Source organism: Rhinopithecus roxellana, chromosome 3 (genome assembly GCF_007565055.1).
Source record: "Rhinopithecus roxellana isolate Shanxi Qingling chromosome 3, ASM756505v1, whole genome shotgun sequence".
Classification (NCBI taxonomy): domain Eukaryota; kingdom Metazoa; phylum Chordata; class Mammalia; order Primates; family Cercopithecidae; genus Rhinopithecus; species Rhinopithecus roxellana.
Window position 1 is genome coordinate 39,597,105 of NC_044551.1, and position 22,344 is coordinate 39,619,448.

The following is a 22,344-nucleotide window of genomic DNA, read 5'->3' on the forward strand; positions in this document are numbered from 1 at the left end:
GTATGGTTTTTTCTAAAGGCCCTGGATATTAAAGCACTTATGTGTTCTCACATACGTTTTCCTCTACTAGTTTGAGAGCCCCTGGAAAGCAACAGCTATTGCACATTCATCACTGCTATAGTTAAGAGAGAAGTCTGTAAGGTCAGGTGAACCTGGATAAATTATTTAATCTCTATGGACCTCACTTTTCTCATCAGAAAAAACAGAGGTAATTATACCCCAACTCAAAGGGTTATCTTGGGGATTAAGTATTGCAAATAAAGCTTTTGGTGTAATGCCTGGTACAGTACTTTATAACCACTCAGTAAGAGCTGGCTGTTATTATTTTATTTGTAACCTCCTCTAACACCTAGTACAATCTCTGAAAATATAATAGGCACTTCCTAATTATTTTAAGTAAATAAGTAAATGAAATCATAAACTAATGCTATCTAAAATGAGCTTTGTTTGTATCTAAAAGCACCTAATGAATAAAGTTGACTAACCTGAGAAATGAGAGTTTATTTCCACAGCATCCGTAAAAGTACTGTGACCTTCTGCCATTCAAACACCTGCAATTGGTAAAGGCAGGTACTATTTTCAAGATGAGTGAACTGAGAAAAAGGCAAAACAAAAGGCAAGTTGACTACAACTAAAGTGTGATAGAAATGATGTAATAAACAGTCAAGAAGGTTTTTCCATATCATGACTGGTTCTGGGGAATGGCCAAGGAGTCAAGCAGAGGATAACCCAGACCAGACCTGGAGCCCTCCAGTTATGTTATGGTTCTACCATCTGAGACTGAGCAGGCCTCCTACCTCTCAATCGAGCCTTGGTGTCATCACCTGGACATGGAGATGCTGTCACAGGGCAGATGTGAGGATCAAATGTAGTGATGGATTTAGAAGTGCCATAAAAACTGAAAGTGTTACATGTGTGCAAGTGATTATCAATTACATTATTCCCAACCCATACTTTCCAATTCCCAGACCTCCAAAATTCCCAGTTGTAATTCCAGAGTTATGAGGAAACAATTATATCATGAACCAGAGAGGCTCCTCAGAGGGACTCTGCAAATCACTATCACTCGGAAGAGTCAATAAATTATAGTGATTAATACCATGGGCTTCAGAGACCAGTTGTCTCATGGGGCTACCACTTACAAACTGCATAACCTCAGGTAAATTTTCTGAAAATGAAAGTGTCAGCTTCCTCATCTGTAAGATGGGGATAATGATGTCATCTTCATGGTATTGAGAAGAGATTAAATACAGTGAAATATGTAAAGTATCAATGAATGATAGCCATTACTGTCATTAGCTAATATCATGTCTTCATCTGTTTTTATCCTGTTGCTGTCTCCTCAATATCTATACTCCCAGGCCTTTGCAACCTCAAATGACCAATGCCTGCTGATTAATGCAATCTTTTTTCCCAAAACTTTCTGTCCAGAAGCCTGGGCTCCATTCTGCACAAAGGCACATTTCTCCAGTGAGATATTTCTGATTAAAAAAAAAGCTGCATTGAAGGTAATGAGAGCCATTTGCTCTTCTGTCCAACTCGTGGGATGCATGCTGATTATGTAGGGCCTGCTAAGAGCTTTCCCTCAGTCAGAGTAAACCCAATAGGCCTGTTCTTCCACACTCAAGCCTCTGAAGAATCCCCCTGGATTCTTCACACCATAACTCATCTGAGGGCCACTTGATGCCCCCAGGCTTAAGCCAAGCATTCTTTCACCATAGGACCAGACTGCAGAACACTGAAAGTCAGAGGCACGGGAAAATTTTTCTGAGTAAGACGCATAGATACAGTTGGGGCAAAGTGAGATGGTTGTGGTAGAATTATAAATAGTGACATAAGGAAGCAGGAATGTAGGGTTTATGTGTAAACATAGGTTTGACCTAGGCCAGTAGTCCAAGACATTTCATGTGAATACCACTGAAAGAAATGACTTTTTCTCTTATTTTTCTGCCTTGTATTTTCCCTGAGGACATTAAATATTTTCCCAAGGGGCTGACTAAGAGTATCAGGGCCATAGTTTAGGACTCTTTGGACTCCAGTCAAATCCTATCACTGATGCCAAATAATGTTGCACAGCTAAATTAAGCTTCCTCTGGAATTTCAGGTATATATCATCCATTTAACAAATATTTACTGAGCTCTGACTGTGTGCCAGGCTCTTCATGAAAACCATGTTTATTGAGAGCCTGAAGAGACATTTGTGAAAAATCATGATTTCAGGGTTTTGTCTATATAACACCTTGATGGCCCCAATTCTGAGAAAAAAGAAAGTTACAGAGCTGAAAGTTTGGCTTGAACCAGAAAAGACCAGGGCTGTCATGACTCCAGCTTTCACACATGCGCATAGAGTAAGGAAGATGAGGAAAAAAGAAAAGGTCAATGTACTGTAAGCAAATACAGTGTGGAATGCCAGAGCTGGAGAGATCAAGTCACAAGCCACAAAATTGATTAAGCCTCACTTTTCTCACCTGTAAAATGGGGACAGGCATCCCTGCCTCTCAGGCTGTTTGGAGGATTAAATGGGATAAAATATGTAATGTGCAATTCAGAGTCCACACTGGGAACAGCAGGTGCTCAATTAATGTCATTTCTTGCCACCAAACAAGAAAAACAAGAAACTTTTTGAAAATAAAGTGAGATGCTGTAAGAGGTAAAGAGAACCCCTCATCGGGTGAATAGATTTTATAATCTACAGGAAATCCCACCCTATAGACCAGGCTCAGGGATTTAGGATGTTGTAGCAGGGCCAGGACTAGAGTGAAGCAGGTGAGGCACAAAATTTAAGGAGGTGCTCACTCTCTGGTTCCTGCAAGTGCAGGATTGGCATTTATGAAACCCTGGGATTGAGTGCCTCCTTAAATTTTGCTAGGTACCTCATTCACCTTTCTCTAGGTGGCCCTACTTTGTGGGGATACATACGATAAGGCAGGAGAGTTAGTGGATGGAAGGTTATCCAGAGGAAAACATGGAAACTGATGCTGCATAGTATATGGGATCCCTAGAGGACCAGACTTCCTCAGGTGCAGAGGCAGAACCAGATGAGATTTTAAGGTTTAGTCCAGCTCCAAGAATCCAGGATTTTACATTGCTACAAGAAGAAAATCATGTGCAAATACATGTGTTTCTTATTCAGATAATCGTTCCCTATAGGGGGCAGTAGTAACTGTGGGATGTAGGACAGGAAGGGGGAGAGGTATCTTGTTCCATAAGACCCTGAGGTGAATTGGGCTCAGGGCATGCCAACAGTGACATTCTGTTCCCAGGGGTGCTTAGCAGATCATGAAGTGACAGTAATAAAATGTCAAGCACTCTCTGGCCAGCCTAAGCCCTTTACTGCAATCAAATAAAATCAGAATTGCACAGCTGGCTGGGGGAAGCCAGATGCTGACCTGATGATCCAACTCAGGCAAAGCTGAGGGTGACCGCAGGGCCCAGGTTGCACGACAAGCCCCAAGTGCCTTGGGATCAGAGCCAGGGATAGGAAACTGGCTCAGCCTAGAAAGCCAAGAGTGCCAGCCCAGCTCAGCCCCACCTCTTCCCAGAAGACCAGGACACCCACCTACCCCTCCTCAACATCCACCATTTCTTTTTCATTTAGAAAAAGACAGCCCACAGGCAATGGGGCAAGAGAAAGCTTTCTCCCCTGAATACACAATTTGAAAATGGCAAATGTTGGGTCTTTCTAAAAGCACACAGAAGCTATAATTAATAAAACTCAGATGATTTCTCTAATTAATCCCTGCCTTTCCCCCAAATACTGCCTTCTACCACTGAGCCACCATAGCAGTCCAATTATGCCACCTAAGCAGAGTGGCAGCCTCTTATAATTTCTTAAGTACCTAAACTATTCTATCTACTGGACAATAAATAATTAGAGGGCAAAGGCCAGTCAAATCGAATTTTTAATTACTACTACCTGCCAGGCACTGAACAAGACAGAGCCTACCCGCAAGTGTTTCATCTTCATTTCTCATCATTTCCCATTCTCTTCTCTCCCTCCCTCCTTCATACACACACTAAACTCTTCTTTCAGTTCTCCAAGTTGTCTCTCACTTCTAAACTACACATCCTGTTCCTTCTACCCCAAACACTCTTCCTCCTGTATTTTTCCAGGCCAACTCCATACCTAACCTTCAAGTTTTACTTAAAATGTCATTTTCTCCACAAAGCCTCTTGGAGACTTCTCATCCTCTCACCAAGTGTAGTTGGGTACCTGCCCACTGTGCTTACTGAATTCCTCAATTATAGTGCTGACCGTGCCTCAAACTCCTTCGTTTTCACAGTGTCCTCTTCCTCTTCCACCTCCCACCTCCCTGTCCTCAATCTGCACCTCCAAGATCCTCCTCCAGCTGTATGGGTCCTTCCCTTGGTTGCTCTCAGCCTCTTAGTCCCTCTTCTGCCCCCTTCTTGTCTTCCCTCACCTTTTTCCATCCTGATCTCCTGAACTTCTCTGCTCATGGTGAACTGGAGAGGGAATCGACCAGGGGGATCCCCTCTGCTAACCCAGAGTGGTTCTTGGGGGTGTGGTGCCATGTAAAATGTAGCTGAAATTGTTTCTCCCCAGTTTTACTGTCAACCCTAGCTCATTTGTAATTCAGATTGACAGTTTTACATTGATTCTCTATTTGCAATTGATGCTGCAACTGAAGAATGAGAATCTGAACATTGATCTGGCCTTTCTTCCAAGTAAACCTTGAGAAACAGATTGACCCTTTGGAGAAAAAAGTCTTGAGACTAGGTGAGGAAGAACCAAGATACAAAATCCCATTCCTCCAAAGAAGTCCAGACAAATCTGGATGTCCAGACAAATCTGGATCCCCAGACCAGGTGTATGAAAAAAAAAAAAGAAGGAATATTATAGACTCATAAAATGATGACAGGGATGGAAGGGCTCTTAGAGATCATCTTAATTTCATTGTATAACTGGGGAAACTGAAAGCCAACAAGGGAAGTGACTCACTGAAGGTCACACAGCCCCCCACTTCATTACATCACCCTGCCTCCAACCCCTCTGTTGAACTCTACTCCTGGAGCTTTGCATGGTCTTTGTCATTAGGAGTAACATCCGAGGTCCTTTAAGTACCAAAGTCTCTTAGTGTGACAAATCCCCTGACCAGAAGGTGGTGGAAAGTCTAGTCCATGCTCTAATCCCCACATACATCCATAAACATCCATCTATTTGTATACATAACATACCTAATACATCATACCTAGAAACCTGCTCACATCACACAAACTCACCTACATCCATAGACACACAAAAAGAAACTAAAATATATTTGTTCCTCATCCTGTCCATCAAAACTAGCTCTTCAGGATGTAAGGATCTTCAGATTATTAAGCAAGAGTGTCTAAATAGTCCTAGAATACCCTATGAATTTTCAAAGCAACACCAGATTGCTTTCAGTATTTTTAATTTCTGTGTCTAATAGTCTAATGTTTTGTATAGTCAGTGCATCTATCGTAATAAGCCTTCTCAGTAAGGAATAGAAAACTTGGTCTCAGAAGACCTCACTGTCTTTCTGAAAATTACCATTAATCAAATCTGCCTAAACTGAGTCTGATTCACCCACCATATTTTAGTAATCCCTGAAAAAAACTGCATCATTTCCAAATACTGTCATAAGGTCAGAAAATTTTAACAATTGAGTGTTTCATTTCTCAGATTCATTCCCAGCTCTTCTGTCCAGCAGCTCATGGTCTATAAGCAAATGCTTAAGTTAACTGGGAATGTTGGTACTAAAAGAGCTCCCCAATGCATATTTACTCTACACAGATGCACAGCACATCAGATTCACCAGGGTGGAGAGGGGGAGTTTTGAATAATCCTGTGCAAATTGTGCTGTCTAAATATAGACAGAAATGTACAAGGATTATCAAGTGGAGGGAGGCACAGCTACTTTGGCATTAATATGGAGCCTTTGTATTTGGAAAAGAGTTGGGAACTTTTGGCCTAGAGGCATAGTGAGGGAGGAGGAGGATTTGAAGTGATTGACATAATAACAATAAATCATTATTGCACCAATTCTCTTCCAATCTTTCTTCTTATCTCCGGAAGTCTCGTTAGGTGTTAATATGCCTCTAACGCCTGTCCTACACTTGCTGCACTTCCTTTGTAACTTAGAGGAGGCCTTGGGCTCAGAACATTGGCAAGCAGCAGATCACTAGAATTGTAAACTCTTCTCTTTTTGTCTTGTTTTCATTGTATTTGCTATTATGGTTCTCTTCCATTATGGCAAGTAATATTAGTTTTCTATTTGTGAGTAGTGAAATGTAGTTTCCTTTTAAGTAAGTTTAAACTTAAAAGAAGTGAGGCAATTTAATGAAAATAATTAAGTGAATGACAGAGGTAGTGAACAAACAGGGCAAAAATTATGAAAGTGGTAACAGGAAACAGCTGGTAAATAATATATGGGAGAGGCTGGACTAGAGATTCTCAGAATATGCTATTGTGAATCACTCGACAAAACAGAGGATCACTGGGTAGTTCACAACGATTTCCTCTCCATTTTTAAGTGTGGCAAATTCAGAGCAGTGTATATACAGATTGCTAGAATTCAGACACATGTTTTGACTTACTTGGATATAACAGGGCAGAACAAGCTTCAGAAACAAATCGTAATAATAGCATGACTATCATGATTTTATACTCTTCACAATTTACAAAGGACTTTCCCTTACGTTGTAGCATTTGGATAAGTCAACACTTGAAAATGTAAGTTCTAATTCCTCTGTCTTTAAAGTGCTGTGTGACCCGAGGCCAGTAACTTAACCCCCCGGAGTCTTCATTCCCTCCACTTCGGCTCAGTGCCAAGGTTTTAAGTGAGCCAGTGGCTGGGTGACCAGACTGCAAATACCTTACTGCAGACATGCAAGTTAGAATAACCAGAAGACTCTTCAGCTTTGGGGAGGATTCTGGTATTAAATGGCATGTTATGGAAATAGCAAATGGTATGGGATAATTTGGGGCGAATTCATTCTCCCACTGTACTGCCTAATAGGATTCAGGCTTATGAGAGAGGCCTAAGGGCCAAGAGATCACTGGTGCTCCAGGAACTGCTGGGAGGGAGTACTACGTTCCCAAATCTTACTATCAGAGAGGAGGGGTTGGAGAGAGTAAGGGAGCTTATGAAAGCTTCATAACTGCCACTCCTAGAGAGGTTCTAGAAGTGAATTATAACAGCAGAAAAGTCATAAATCACTAGTTGCGTGCCTGTGGTCCCCTCTGCCTACACCAGAGCCACACAGCAGCCATGAGTCCAGTGCTGAATGGACTGTGGCCCCAACTGTGGGCCATAGGAAGCATCTGGGAGGGCTTTCCAGCCATGTGGGCTCCACGGTGCAGCTGAAAGCACTGTGAGACAAGGAGCAGCCCCAGACCCACTCTGAACTGCTTCAAACACACACACACACACACACACACACACACACACACACACACACACCCCATGCCGCAAAGAGAAAAACAATGTATCGAGCACTTGCTGTGTTCTAAGAGCAGTCCTAGGTATTTTTAACTATGCTACCTCAGTTATTCCTTGTGCAAAACTCATTTGACAGGTAAGAAAACTAAAGCTCCTCAGACAGGATAAGTAACTTTCCCAAGGTAACACAGCTAATAAATGACTAAAACAGGATGAATTCCAAATCATCTGTTCTTTTCACTCTTTTGCATTATTCTATATTATGTTTCACAGTACATTTCAAAAACAAACACATGCAATATGCACATCACAGACATACATCTACAGAAGCATTTTACACATTCACAGCCTATATCCCATGTATATATACAGCTCACATACAGACACCTCACATATACACACAAAAAATGCCCATACTAAATGCGATACTTGACATACATACACATGAACACAGAAATTCACATTTTGCAGATACAAACCTATGTGACCTAATTCACTATGCATCTGCAAACACCCCCATGCACACTCTAGTCCCCACATACATCCATACACATCCATCCATCTGTATACATAACACGTGTATACAGTCATACCTAGAAACCTGCCCACATCACACAAACTCACCTACATCCATAGACACACACAAAGAAACTAAAGCGCATTTGTTCCTCACCCTGTCCATCAAAATTAGCTCCCCAGGATATGAGTAAGGATCTTCAGATTATTAAGCAATAGTAAGAGTGTCTAAAGAGTCCTAGAATACCCTCCGAATCTTCAAAGCAATACCAGATTGCTTTCAGTATTTTCCATTACTGTGTATAATAGTCTAATTATTTTAAAATTGTTAATCCATGTATAAATATTTATGAACACTTTTTACTAGCCAGGATATTTGATTAATTAAAGTAGCACATTATTCATTCATTCATTCGCTGTGCAATTACTGAGCACCAATTAAGTATGAGACACCATGGTAGACACAGTGGGGAATGAAAGAACAAACAAACAAATAATAAATAAAACCACCATGACTCCTGCTCTTAAAACACAAACACAAATAACTACATCAGCACCTGGTGAGTGAGTTTATGGGTGTTGGGAGGGGTGGAGGAGCAAGGAGACAAGACGGCTCTGAGGCTTCTAATCCTAGAGAGCGGAAGTATATTGACGTCATCTGGGGAAACTGATTTAGAGGAGCAAGTCTGGGAAGGAAGCTGTAGAGTTCAGTTTAGGAGATGAATTTGAGACACTGGCAGAACATTGAGATAAACGTGTCCCACAGGTGTTTTCAAATTAGGAAGGGGGTTTTAAGGAAGAGGCCAGGGTGATGACAGATTTGAGAGTCATCCATTATTAATTGATTGCTTAAACAGTTACAACTGATGAGACCAGAAAACAAGCCGAGAGGAAGAACAAGACAGGTTGGGTACAAATCCTTGGGGAACATTATGCGCTGCTTGGCTAGGTGACAGAAGCTTCCACCTTACACACACACACAGACACACACATACATTCATATCTCTATGCATTTCCTCCAACATCCCAGTCCCACAAGCACATGTCAGTGCTGCTCATGGCTCCTAACTATCTCCTGGATATAATTTCAGTACTAGGAAAGCTCAGTTGCCCAAAACAACCCAAATTAGTGTTCTTCACTAATTTGAGACTTCAACATTGACTCTTATTGAAATCTATATGCTTTAAGAGTTTAGCGTGGCAATTCCCCAAGGATCTAGAACCAGAAATACCATTTGACCCAGCAATCCCATTACTGGGTATACATACCCCAAAGGATTATAAATCATTCTACTACAAAGACACATGCACATGTATGTTTACTGCAGCACTATTTACAATAGCAAAGACTTGGAACCAACCCAAATGTTCATCAATGATAGACTGGATAAAGAAAATGTGGCACATATACACCATGGAATACTATGCAGACATAAAAAAGAATGAGTTCATGTCCTTTTCAGGGACATGGATGAAGCTGGAAACCATCATTCTCAGCAAACTAACACAGGAACAGAAAACCAAACACTGCATGTTCTCACTCATAAGTGGGAGTTGAACAATGAGAACACATGGACACAGGGAAGAGAACATCACACACCAGGGCCTGTCGGGTGGTGGGGAGCAAGGGAAGGGAGAGCATTAGGACAAATACCTAATGCAAGAGGGCCTTACAACCTAGATGACAGGTTGATAGGTGCAGCAAACCACCATGGCAAATGTATACCTATGTAACAAACCTACACATTCTGCACATGTATCCCAGAACTTAAAATTAAATAAATAAATAAAGAGTTTGGCAGAGGGAGGGTCATGTTCTTAATACATGAGTAATTTATACTGTGGTATGAATGGGGCCCTAAAGCCACTTTGTTGAACGGGTGTGGGGTGGGAGAGGGGTGACAGAAACAGTGTGATGCATCCCCACAGTCTGATTTCTAATCACCTAACTCTCGATACAGTGAAGTAGGCTACTACCGATTTACTCTGGGTCCTACGTCAGTCCCTTCTGCTAACTGGGCCTCAATTTCCCAAGTGAGATTTTCTGAAGTATGTGTTTCTTGAGACAGTGATCCCATAAGTACAAGCACATAAGCTTGTCAAAGCTTCTGAGGAGACTTGAGGTAAAAATGCCTGATAAAATTTGTGTTCCAGAATGCATCTGACTTTGCAAATTTTTAAAAAATTGGTGACTCTGATTCTGAAAATAAACCTTGAGGAAATGGTAAATTATTTGATCTCTAACATCCTTTCTGTCTGTGTGGCTCCATGGGCCTGCGAGAGTGCAGTTGCCCAACACAGGGTTAGGTCTACTAAAAGACTAACCCTTCACTCTTCTCTCCCAGGGACACCCAGCTGCCAAGTGTGGTTACTCAAAATCCCAGAGATGAAGCACTAAAAATGTCAGTGACTTCTCAGCATCAATCAGACACTTGGCTGCCTGCCAGGATACCATGCTGGCTGATATTTGGGCTGGGTAAACAATTTAACCAGGGCCTTACCTCATTAAGGACCCATATTACTCATTTCTCCAGCTAAGAACACTCTTGTGGTTCTACAGAGGTTGGACAAGGCTGGGATCTGATCACAGTATGAGAAGGAGCCATCATTAACCTTTTGCTTTCCTCTCTTCCTCCTTAGCCTTGCTGCTTCTAAGGAGGCTGAAGCTGCTCGCTCCGCACCCAAGCCTATGTCACCCTCGGATTTCCTGGATAAGTTAATGGGGAGAACCTCCGGATATGATGCCAGGATCAGGCCCAATTTTAAAGGTAGAGAAAACATTCCTTCCAGACCCACAGGGAAATGTTTTCCCAGATTAAAGCTGCATAGTATTGCATGCAGATGGTAAATACACAGTGTGAATCTCATGACTCTTTCCTCTACCCAAGGCAGACATTCTTAATCAATTCAGTCTTCTCTCCCACCAAGCCCAGACAAAGCCTCAGAGGACTCAATTTAACAGCACCTCTGGTTTCCAGGAGTCCAAAAGTGAATTAAAAACTATCTGCTACCTCTTGTATAATGGGAAGAAGGATAAACATGGAACATGGAGAAATGGGTTCAAGTTTGGGCTCGAGTTTATTCTCTGAGCTTAGATGATGAGTCTCTCCCTTTCTTTGGGCCTCAGCTTCTTCATCTGTGCAGTGATGGGCTTGATTACTTCGGCAGCTTTTAAACATATGCTTCACGGAGCTTTCAGGCTTCCAGCAGGTGCCCCCAAAGGAGAAGCAGAGGACATGATGAGCAAGCCCACGCTGCTCCTCCCCAAGCAGCTCCACTTTTATTTTCAATAATGGGGTCCCAACTAAAATTCTTCAGCTGAAAGTTTCCCGTGGGCTAATAAATAATTTTGAAAAATTTTAGTCTAAATCAGAGTTATAATTTCAAATGCCTTCCAGGGTTGATAACTTAAATCAGTGGGGCAAACCAAGAGTAAGACAATAGGGAGTGGTGGAGACTATGAAGAAATAGAGGTACAGGCTCCTCTACAGGGGCAGCCTCTCCTTAGCCCCAGTCTGCAGTTGTCCTGCAGAAATGTAGGCCCCATGTTGCCAGAGCATCAAGTATTCCAAGAAGAGCCAGATACCGAGATCTCTATAAGACTTCCTAATTCCTAAAACAGGTAAATTCAAATAAAACATGTTTGTGACCCACATATGCCCTATGGGTTGCCAGTTCACAAACTCTACTCCAGATGATCTGAAAAGGTTCTTTTACCTCTCACAATCCTATGGGAACTTATTGTCTATAACCAAGAGACTAGTTCCCTTTGTTTACTGATGCCTCAGGAGGTTGCAGCCATCTCAAACTGCCAAGCAGAACCCTGCAGGTGCAGTCTTAAGGACCTCCTTGGGAGCCTATGCACTCTGACTTTCCTCCCAGCACCCTTGCAAAAATCCTATTCCAAGGACCTGCAGCCAGCTTCCTAGAAAAGCCTTGATTTCAGGTGCCCTTCCTCACTGTTCCTTTGGCTCAAGTTCAAGACTAAACAAGGCATGTGACAGCTGGTAACAGCTTCCTAATATTTGCTCACTTTGCCCCCTGCTCTCAAGTCCCCTTCTCAGAGTGCTTGCTCCGCACAACTCTGCAAATAGAAAATGTTCTGGGAGATGCACCCAGGTCTCTGTTTGGGCCCACTATCCCCCATTTACCTCAAGGCTCCTTCACTCACCCTGCACCTTGTTCCTGAGGCCATAGCTTCCAGCATTGTTAGCATAACCCCAAGGACAGGTAAGTCAAGAACAAGGTTGCTGCCCCCAGCACACTCAGCTCAAGCCTTCACCAGGGTCACAATCTCTGATACCTAGAGGGGCAAGACAACTATAGTATATGAATGAAGCAGGGTGGAGATAAGAAAATAAAATCAGAAAACATAGGGCTTATCTAAGGGTAGCCACTTCTCAGCTCTTGTTGATGGCTATCAGGCAGGAATGCAGACCCTGTACAGCCAAGCCTTCCAATACAAGACTTGAGTCTGAAGTTTTATCTGAAATCTTGCAAATTGACAACTAAATCACCTCTTTTAAAAACATTGTCGGCCAAATCAAACACTTCCAAGAACTCGTTAGGGCCCTTGACAACCAGGTTGCATCCTCTGTCCCTCGCTGCTTTTAGGAATTCCAGTCCACCACGCCCCCTGGTGGGCTCTCTCAGAACTCCATCCTATGTAGAGGCGCCATGGTCTTGCTCTGAGAGAGGAACTCATTTCAATTGTTGAATGTGGGTGCATCCAGAGTTTATGTATTAGTTATTCTTTGTGCATACCACTGTACTTGACACATAGAAAAGCCCCAATAAACCTTCATAAGTGAATGAATAAATAAATAAATGAGCCCACAAATATGCTAGGGCTTAGAGTAGTTAAGTGACTTTTTCAAGTCATGCTGTCAAAACCAGAGACTTGAACCCAGTTACTCTAACTTAATTCTTTTTCTAATAATAGTGATTTATTTATTTGTTTGTTCATTTATTTATTTACTTACTTAGCAGTGGACGCTTTTAAGAAATAAAATTTTATCCTGACCACTGAATCAAGGCCCTTTCAACCTTCCCACTCTGAGAACCTTACTCAGAACACTTGGGCCCAATATCTACAGAACTAGTTCATCTTTTAGGCCCCTCCCAACCCTGCACTAGCCTTAACTCCCTCGACCCCCACCTGACTGAGAATGAGGTGCAGCTTCCTGGAGCCCCACCGCAGGAGCTAAGAAGTTTTCTCTGCCCTCCTTTGTGCTGAGGCCTGAAAACTTGCCGAGAGGATTTTCTGCCCCTGAGCCCTTTGATGCCTTTCCTGTTTCCACCGACACAAATCAGATTCCCCAAAACCCCACACAAACCATAGAGCTCCTGAAAAGGCCACTGAGGATCAGGGCCCCTATGACTCCAACATGATAGAAAGAGGTTGGCATCGTTTAAAAACTCTACGGAGGGATCCATCACTCAGCAGCTGCCTTAAGTGCTAGAAATTTTCCCTGCTCCTGACTCTCGTGAAAACATGCGTAGCCGGGAATACCAAGCACACTCTGCAGAGTACAATGGCAAAGAAACTGTGAGGTGGAAGTAAAGGGCACTAAAACAGCATTCCAGTCCTCCCTCTACTTACCTGCCAGGCATGACCCCGAATGAGACACTTACTGTATCTCAGCCTCTGTTTCTGCATCTGTAAAATGATCCAGCAGGACTAGGCCATTCCAGCTCTGTTACTCTGTGTCTTCTTTATGACTTTGTGTATTATAATGGCTCCTAGGATCAGGGGTACAGTCCAATGCAAATACATACAAAAAAAAGCAAAATTAAACTTTAATATTTAATGAAATATATACATTATCCTGCTGCCAATAGCTGAATTGTAATTTTCTCCAGGATAATTTAATTTCAGATTTATTTCAATGAACTGCACTTCCCCATAGGATCCTTTTGGCCGGCGCCCTCTCACACACATAAATCAGAAACTAATTTATATTGGAGTCACAGTGCCAGACACTTGCAGGGACTGGATGGGAACTCTGTGCACATCATTTCAAGGCATAGGCAGTAACTCCTTGGGGTATCTTAATGGCATGAGGCAACAACAACAAAAAAACCTGGGTCTGAGTCTAAATGAAGGAGAAAAATTCTGGCCATTCAAGTTTTTTCCACCTGACCTTTGTTTAGGTGGAAGTGACAAGGAGGCAGACTTCCACTCAGCACAAGGAAAAAAATTTTAGCAGACAGAGCTATCCAACTATGGAAAGGGCTACTCAAGAAAAAAATGAGTTTCCCACTGCTGGAAGTATTCAGGCGCTCAGCCTTGAATGGGTAGCTGGTCTACAGCAGTGGTCCCCAAACCTGCTGTACATGAGACTCACCCAGGTAGCTCTCTGAACACTAGATGCTTGGGCTAACCTCCAGAGATTCGGTTTCACCTAGTATGGGGTTGGGCCAAAGAATCTGTAGTTTAACAGGTTCCCAGATGATTCTACTGCAGATAACCCTGTCTGCACTTCAGTTTGGGGAGAAATTGATGAGGTGACCTTTAAGAAACCTTCCAGCCCTAAAATCTTACAACCCTGAAATGCAAATGGATAGCTTCCATAAAGGAATTCCACACCACTGAGCTGAGAATGACTGCCTAGATCAAGAGCTACTCTCTCTCCAGACTGATGAGGAAATTGAGACCCAGGACAGAGAAAAGGCATTGCCAAGGTCAAACAACCAGTGAGTGCTGGAGTTATGTCCAAAACCCAGAGATACTGATAATCCCTTGAAGGAAAAACCTAGATTCTCATCCCAAGACTGAGTCCCCTCCTATATGCCAAGACTTCTGATCCTAGCTTAGGTTGAGCAAAATGCTTAGGCTACTTTTTCAAGAGGGACAGAATGCAATGGGTACCAGAGGGCATAAGGACATATCTACTTTCTTCTTTCCACAATGAGAAAACTTTGGTTCAAGTCCTGGTTCTACCACTTGTTAGTTGAATGAGCCTAGGTGAGTTACTAAAACTCTTGGTGCTACCTTTGTCAAGTAGGAAAAAAAATTCTGCCCTGGCTACCTCAGTACCTCATAGGAATTAAGAAAGTGGACCTGAAAAGAAAATCACAAATTGCAAATTACAATCTTCATGTGAAGGGCTGTGACCATTTATCCAAGTCCTATTCACCTTCAAAGTCATCTCCAGGTCATCATCTTTCTGAGGTCTTTCCTGCCTCATTCTCCAGAACTTCTCTTGCCTGGACTCCTGCTGCTTTTACCACTCTTACCCATGGTCTCACATTTTTCTTTGGTTATTTTATGTCAGCCCTTTTTGTCAGCTTATTTGGAAACCCCTTGCTGAAAATTCTGGACTCTGCCACTGTCTGTGTGATCGTGACCATGCCCCTTCCTTCCTCTAAACCTGTTTCCTGCAGAATAACCATTAAGATGAGCACCCTTGGAGTTAGACAAATCTGAACTCAAACTCTGACACACCCATTTACTAGTTATGTAGCCATGAACAAATAACCTTTCTGAGCCTCTGTTTTCTCTTCTGTAAAATGAAGGTAATAACCATACCTTCTCCTAGAGTTGCTGAGAGGATGAAATGAAATGATGTTAATAATACTCTCAGCACAGCAGTAATCCCTGTAATGTTTAGTAAATGGCAACTGCTATAATTAATAGTATAAAGTGAAGAGATTGGGCTTCAATGAGACAACATTTCCTCTAGCAATGAGATAGCAAAGCAGTGAATAAGCCACCATTTCTTTCCTACGCTTTGCAGTAGGATTCAGAAGACTTGCTCGAAAAGTATTTAACAAAGTCTGTGGACTTCCCCAGAGGTTCCTTCTGAATTCCTCAGCTGGTAATTCCCATCAATGCCTTTCAGACAAGCATTCTTGGTTCATAAGTTCAAGGCAAGGAGCTTGCTGTTCCTTGTAATTCCCAAGATGGCCTCCAAATGTTGTAGCCATAAATATATTTCAGCCACTAATTTGTGGCTGAAAGGCAGCCGATGGGACTTGGGGAAGGAATTTCAACCATATGGCAGATGATGAATTATCCTGTGTTAATGAAAGTACATTTCAGCTCAGCCTCTGGTGTTCTGTACCTGGTGCTCACTTGGGGACCAGGAAATCTGGCATAGAGATGTTAAATGGTAGCTGGGAATCCCAGGTGCTTGGGGGTGGGGTGGAGAGTAAGCAAGGATCTCCTCCACCAAAGGCAATCCATTCCAGAAGTCAGTGTTCTGGGAATGAGTCCTACCCTGTGGGTTCTTCCATGGCCATGGGGTTAAGCAGGAATCTCTCTTGATTGGCAGGTCCCCCAGTGAACGTGAGCTGCAACATTTTCATCAACAGCTTTGGTTCCATTGCTGAGACAACCATGGTGAGTAGTCAAAACACAAGCTGTTAGTTCCTGCTGGGGATATCTCTCCATGAAATATTTATCCTCTGCATTGGTCTCCATCAAGGAGGTGGGGAATCAGCTGGGTTTTTTTCAAGTCTCCAGTGGTATACCATGAGGCTTGGATGTCTTTACTGTCACATTAAATGTTTTGAGTGAATATATAACATCTGAAAATTGCCAAAGAGCTAGCAGGGTAACCTGCCAAACACCCAGGATTACAAGAACAAAATTATACAAGTCAAATTTTTAGAGTAAAAGAAAATGTGAAGACCTGTTTTTAAGTTTAACATTCAACTGCAGAATGGCAGAAGACTGCTGGTTATAGAAGCTGAAATGGGTATACTGGGTTAATTGTACATTTCCTCTACTGTTGAATATATTTAAAACTTTTCACAGTAAAAAATTTAAAATAAATCCATTACACTAGAAGAAATGCCTAGGAAAAAAATACCAAAATTGTGACAGTGATTATCTCTGAATTATAAGCTTATGAATAATTTTTATTTTCTTCCTATAGTATTTATATATTTTTCAAATGTCTGCAAGGGGTGAATATTACATTAGTAATTATGAATAAGTATAATGGTATTTTAAAACTTTTCTCAGACTTTTTTGCTTTTTGCTTTTTCAACAGAAAAGTCAATTGTACTTATGTTAAGGAAGTGATCTAGCTTGTGAAAAAAAATAATCAGGGCAGCCTAAAGTTAACTCTAACCTATCAATTTCTGGACATCCACCCACCCCTAATCTAGTTCAGGCTTCCATCGTGGCTTGCTTACGTGACTGTAAAGGGTTTTCGTTGGCTTCCAACTTGCCCCCTTCCAGTCTACTTTTTCCCATACTAGCCTTTCCAAAACACAGATCTAACCACTCCACTGCCCCGATTTAAATCCTTCCTATGGCTCCCGCATCACCCTCAGTGTTAAACCCAAATTCTTTTGCAAAGCTGAGGAGGCTCCCTGTGAATAACCCTGCTCCATCTCCTCCCTCTCCCGCTGCATACTCTAGCTGCACCGATTGCTTACAGCTCTCTAGCCAGGTTGTCCCTCACTCTCTGCTTTACAGGCTTCTGGTGATTGCTGCTAGGCCACTGCCCAGAGCACCCACTCCAGCCTCCTTTCTCTTGCCAATTCCTATTCTCCTTTAAGACTCAGCTTAGAATTATTTCCACAGAAAGCCTCCCCACTCTAACATGTACGTCATGTGTGTGAGTTCATGTGTGCCCTTCACCCAAGGCTGGGATAGGTCCCTTCTGTCCATTCCCATGACACATTTTACAATTTCCACAATAGCACTTGCCACTTACAATTACCACTGTACCAACTTACTTATGTGTCCCTCCTGTCACTATACCATAAGTTCTTTGGGGCCTGGTATCTTGTCTCATTTCCTGTGGGAACCTCAGCAGCTAGCACAGTGATTGAATAACAGATACTCAACAGTTTTTTTTAAATAAATAAACCAAATCAATTATATTGCTTATCATTTAAAACCAGTATTTGGTCCTCAGCCTTTATGGGGATTACATCCAACCTTTCGGTCCCAGACTGGCAAAAATCACTGAGTTCAAGATGAGGTGGCAAATGGTCTAGAAGCTGTCCTTTTGCAAACAGGCCTGTCTTGATATGGTCAAGAAGATCATGCCCACATTCAGAGGACAACTGGTGAAACTCCCTAAAGTAACAGGCCTCATATCTCCAAATGGAGATGGTTCCACTTGTTAGCTAGGTGCTAACAAACATGGGTGCTTTTCACTGGATATCCAGGTCAAATAAATAGCCACGTTTTTTTCACCTTTGAATGGATGTCTTACAAGCACTCTTAATGAGCCCCTCTGCTTTTCTTCCCCTCCTCCAAGATCAGAAGCATGTTGACATTTGTATTAATCATAATATGTACAGTAAATGTTGACACTTCCACTCTTTTTCCTCAATGGTAAATGGTTATCAAGCCAAGTCAGGGAGTGGACCACCTGGTTCTGTAAAGGATCTGGTTATTTGAGGACAAGTGCACATATCTGCACTCATTTCCCAATAATGACCAAACACAGACCTAATTCCTTCAAACAGATTCCTAAAAAAGAAAGATATAGCCTTACTTCCTGTGGTGACTAAAAGCCCAGCTCTGGAGTCACATACACGGAGCTCACTCTGTCTGCGAGGAGCTTATTTGCTTCACGTCTTTAAGCCTCAGTTTCTTCATCTGTAAAATCCCAATAGTAATTAACATACTGATATCATTAAGTTATTATGTGTAGTTTGTAGAGAAAAATGGTTTGGTTTGGTTTTGTTTTGTTTTGTTTTGTTTTGTTTTGTTTTGAGACAGAGTTTCACCCTGTTGCCCAGGCTGGAGTGCAGTGGTATGATCTCGGCTCACTGCAACCTCCGCCTCCTGGGTTCAAGCAATTCTTGTGCCTCAGCCTCCTGAGTAGCTGGGATTACAGACATGCACCACCAGGCGCAGCTAATTTTTGTATTTTTAATAGAGATGGAGTTTTGCCATGTCATCCAGGCTGGTCTCGAACTCCTGGCCTCATGTGATCCACCCACCTCAGCCTCCCAAAGTGTTGGGACTGCAGATGTGAGCCACCGGGATTGCAGATATGAGCCACCATTCCCAGCCTAGAAAAATGTTTATCATTGTATATGCTTTGTAAAGGCTCATGAAACATTTTTTATGATGGTGATGATGATGGAGACTCTGGACACTGCAGTCCCAACATTATCATTGATGATTTCCTGTGTAATCTTGAACAATCCTTAGACTTCTCTGAGCCTTGGTTTCTTCCTCCTCTCCTCTCCACCCCCACTCCCACAACCCTCACCCCCCATTTCCCACCCCACATCTTCTGACTGCCTTTCCAGACTTCACTTCTGCTGCATTTTGCTTTCTACAGAAACAGTGTAGCAGAGTAATTAGACACAGTCTTCAATGCCCAGAGAAAATTTGAGGCTCAGCTCTGTGATCTTGGCCAAGGTATTTTAAAGTTGGCTTTCTCATCTGTTAAAAACAGGGATGCCGGTAGCATCCACCTTATGACCTGCTGTGAGTATTAAGAGATAAAGCATGGAAAGTGCAAAGCACAGTGCCTGACACAAAGTGCACATGCAATGAGCCAGCTATTGTTACATGCCATTTATCATTTTCAGCACATTTTCACTTTCACACTGTCATGTGATTCCTTCACCAAATATGTAGTCTTACAACCACTCTGTAAAGTAGGCATGCTATGTTCCCCCTTTTACAACTGAGGAAATGGAGATCTGTACAGATCCTATCACAAAGCTACTTAGTGACTGTGCAAGGATTAAGATCCAGTTCTCATAACCTATAGATAAGTGTTTGTTCCGTGCCACACTGCTCGAACTCCAAAGAGCACAAACTAAAGAAACTGGAGGACCAGGACCTACAAAGTACATGTAAGCAACAGTCTAAGTGCATCAAAAGTGGAAACCCAACCCAATATCATGCCATGCCCAGCTCCCCTCAAGAGAAAATAGTAAGTAATGATAATGGAGATAATCAACAAAGGACCCTAGAGGAGATGGTCCCCTGGAGTAGAAATAATCTTCTGACAGGAAATGAAGGATCAGTTATGATGTGCTGCCTTGAAGGTAGACCATAAATGACACAGTTTTCTCCCTATTTATTAAAGTTAATCCAAAGTAGGGCAGAGGGTGCTATTTCCAAGCTTGCACATTTCATAATCTAGTAAGATCTCACTTAACATCACCAATAGGTTCTTACAACCTGCAACTTTCAACGAAATGACTATAACACAACCAATTTTCTCGTCAACATTATAACAAAACAACATTATTTGATAAACTGCTGTATGTCATTTCACTTAAAGTCTGTTCCCAATAACCTGTCGATGATGTTAAATGAAGGCTTATGTACTATGATTTTTTTCCATTGGCTTCTTAATTATTTGTGTGTTTAACTTACTTTATAGATGATATGGGGGAAAAGTCTCAAATCAAAAAAAAAAAAAAACTTAAGAAATTGTCTAGTCTGGCTCTCTGTTTTCTGGAGACAGAATCTGGTGGTTAGAATGGTAAGGTCACTTGAGCAAGGTCACACAGCATGAAACAGGTGTGATAGAAACACCGGTCTGACGCTGTCTGCAGTGGTCACTAGTTCCCCTCCCTTCAGCTTCTTTTCCCTCTGGATTCCACCAATCAAAACTTTTGGATGACTCTCCCATCCAAGCCTCTTTTCTTGTCACTCAAAGTATCTTTGGGAAACTGACATTAGTATGAAAACAAGAAAAACAACTTGTTCTTGAAGAACTTATTATATGCTGCTACACACCAGGCAGTGAACAGAGCACTTCTGTATCCACCACCTAATTTAGGCTTGATAACAACCCCCATAAAGTTGGAAAGGTTTTCTCCAGTTTACAGATGAGAAAGCTGAGGATCAGAAAAGTTAAGTTATTTTCCTAATATGTAGCAAGGGTAGAACTTGAACTCAATGCATGGTCTTCTAAGCCAAATGTAAATATTTAATTCCTGAATGTTTGGGACTACTCAGGCCTTCCTTGTCTCCTTTTATCACAGAGAATTAGACAAAAGGGAACTTGAGCTTGAACAGACATAGAAACTGGAGGCCAGAGAGAGGATTGCACTTGCCCATAGACACACACACACACAGCTAATTAGTGGCACGGTCAGCCCAGGCTCCCTGACTTCCAGCCTGGGCTCTGCCTCTCCAACCACACAAAGAGCTAGTGTGTACCACGGGTCCAAGGTAATATGGACATCGTCCTGGTGTCAGAAACTTTCCAGGCTGTGTTTGTTCTCCAGAAACAGCAGGAGTGCATAGCAGCTCTATAAACAGCTGGAGTCCCCAGGCCTAACTGCCTGCCTCCCAGGATCTGGCTTTATTCACCAGAGCTAACAGACCTGAGAGCAGAGAGGCAGCCAGCAAAGCAACAGGGGTCTCTATCCAGTCCTGACAAGGAGAGGGCTGAGACTGCCTGTCCTTTATCTGACCTTCTCCGGCACTCTCTCTGAGTCTGTGCAGCAAGAGGAAGGTAAAAGTTGAAACAGAAATATACAAGGGAGGCCACATACAGTGGCTCATACCTATAATCCCAGCACTTTGGGAGGCCGAGGTGGGCAGATCGCTTGAGCCCAGGAGTTCAAGACCAGCCTGAGCAAATGGTGAAACCCTGTCTCTACTAAAAAGAAAAAAAAAATTAGCCGGGCATGGTGGCACATGCTTGTAGTCCCAGCTACTCCTGGAGCAGGGGCTGAGGCAGGAAGATCACCTGAGCCTTAGGAGGTCAAGGCTGCAGTGAGCTGTGATCATGCTGCTTCACTCAAGCCTGGGCAAGGTACCAAGGGTCCAAGACAGGGTGAGGCCCTGTCTCAAAAAAAAAAAAAAAAAAAAAAGGAAAAAGGAAAAGAAAGAAAGGTACAAAGGAAAAGAGGAAAGAGGGTCCTGATCTAGAGCAACCCCTCTGGTAGTCTACAAAGAGCTAAAACTCAGATGAAAACCTCTAGCTTGTCTGGACACGTGTGCATAAGTGCATGCACTGGAGCATCTATGGATCTGTGTAGTGTGTATGTGGAGGTGTATATTGTGGGACTGTGGAATTGTGCAGTGGCATACATAGACATGTGTATATGTGATGCTAATTTGAACATGTGTAGACATGTAACTTCAAAGAGAAATGTGTATGATCATCTATAGGTATGGATATAAGTATGTGTATTTCTGTGGCTATATTTGTATATGTGGAAATCTGTACATATGAATACACATGTATCCGTCAGTTTGCATATATGTGGGAGATGTGAAAGTACTTAAGAACGAATGTGCATGGAGTGTATTATTTTCTTTGGGTATTTGTACGTGGATATTTGTGAATATATAAAAAGATATTTAAGTATGTATCTGCATTTGAGTAGGCATGTTTATGTGTGTATATGTGCATGTGCATGTGAATGTGAATGTGGGTGCATATGAATACAACTGAATAAGTAAAAGAGCATTTAAATGTATCAGTACGGGAGTATGACTATACATGTG

General features: G+C 42.3%; 1 protein-coding gene across 3 annotated transcripts in view; it reads left to right on the forward strand.

The window, feature by feature from the left end:
* The window catches only part of GLRA1 (glycine receptor alpha 1), a 99,860-nt gene that overhangs the window by 21,434 nt on the left and 56,082 nt on the right, over window positions 1-22,344 (forward strand). For 2 of the 3 annotated variants that reach the window (XM_010358647.2, XM_010358649.2), the window contains exons 2-3: window positions 10,581-10,708; window positions 16,217-16,284. In XM_010358647.2, the coding sequence (XP_010356949.1) occupies window positions 10,581-10,708; window positions 16,217-16,284 (196 nt within the window). The remainder of the gene's footprint in view (window positions 1-10,580; window positions 10,709-16,216; window positions 16,285-22,344) is intronic. The other variant, XM_010358650.2, reaches the window with a different exon arrangement.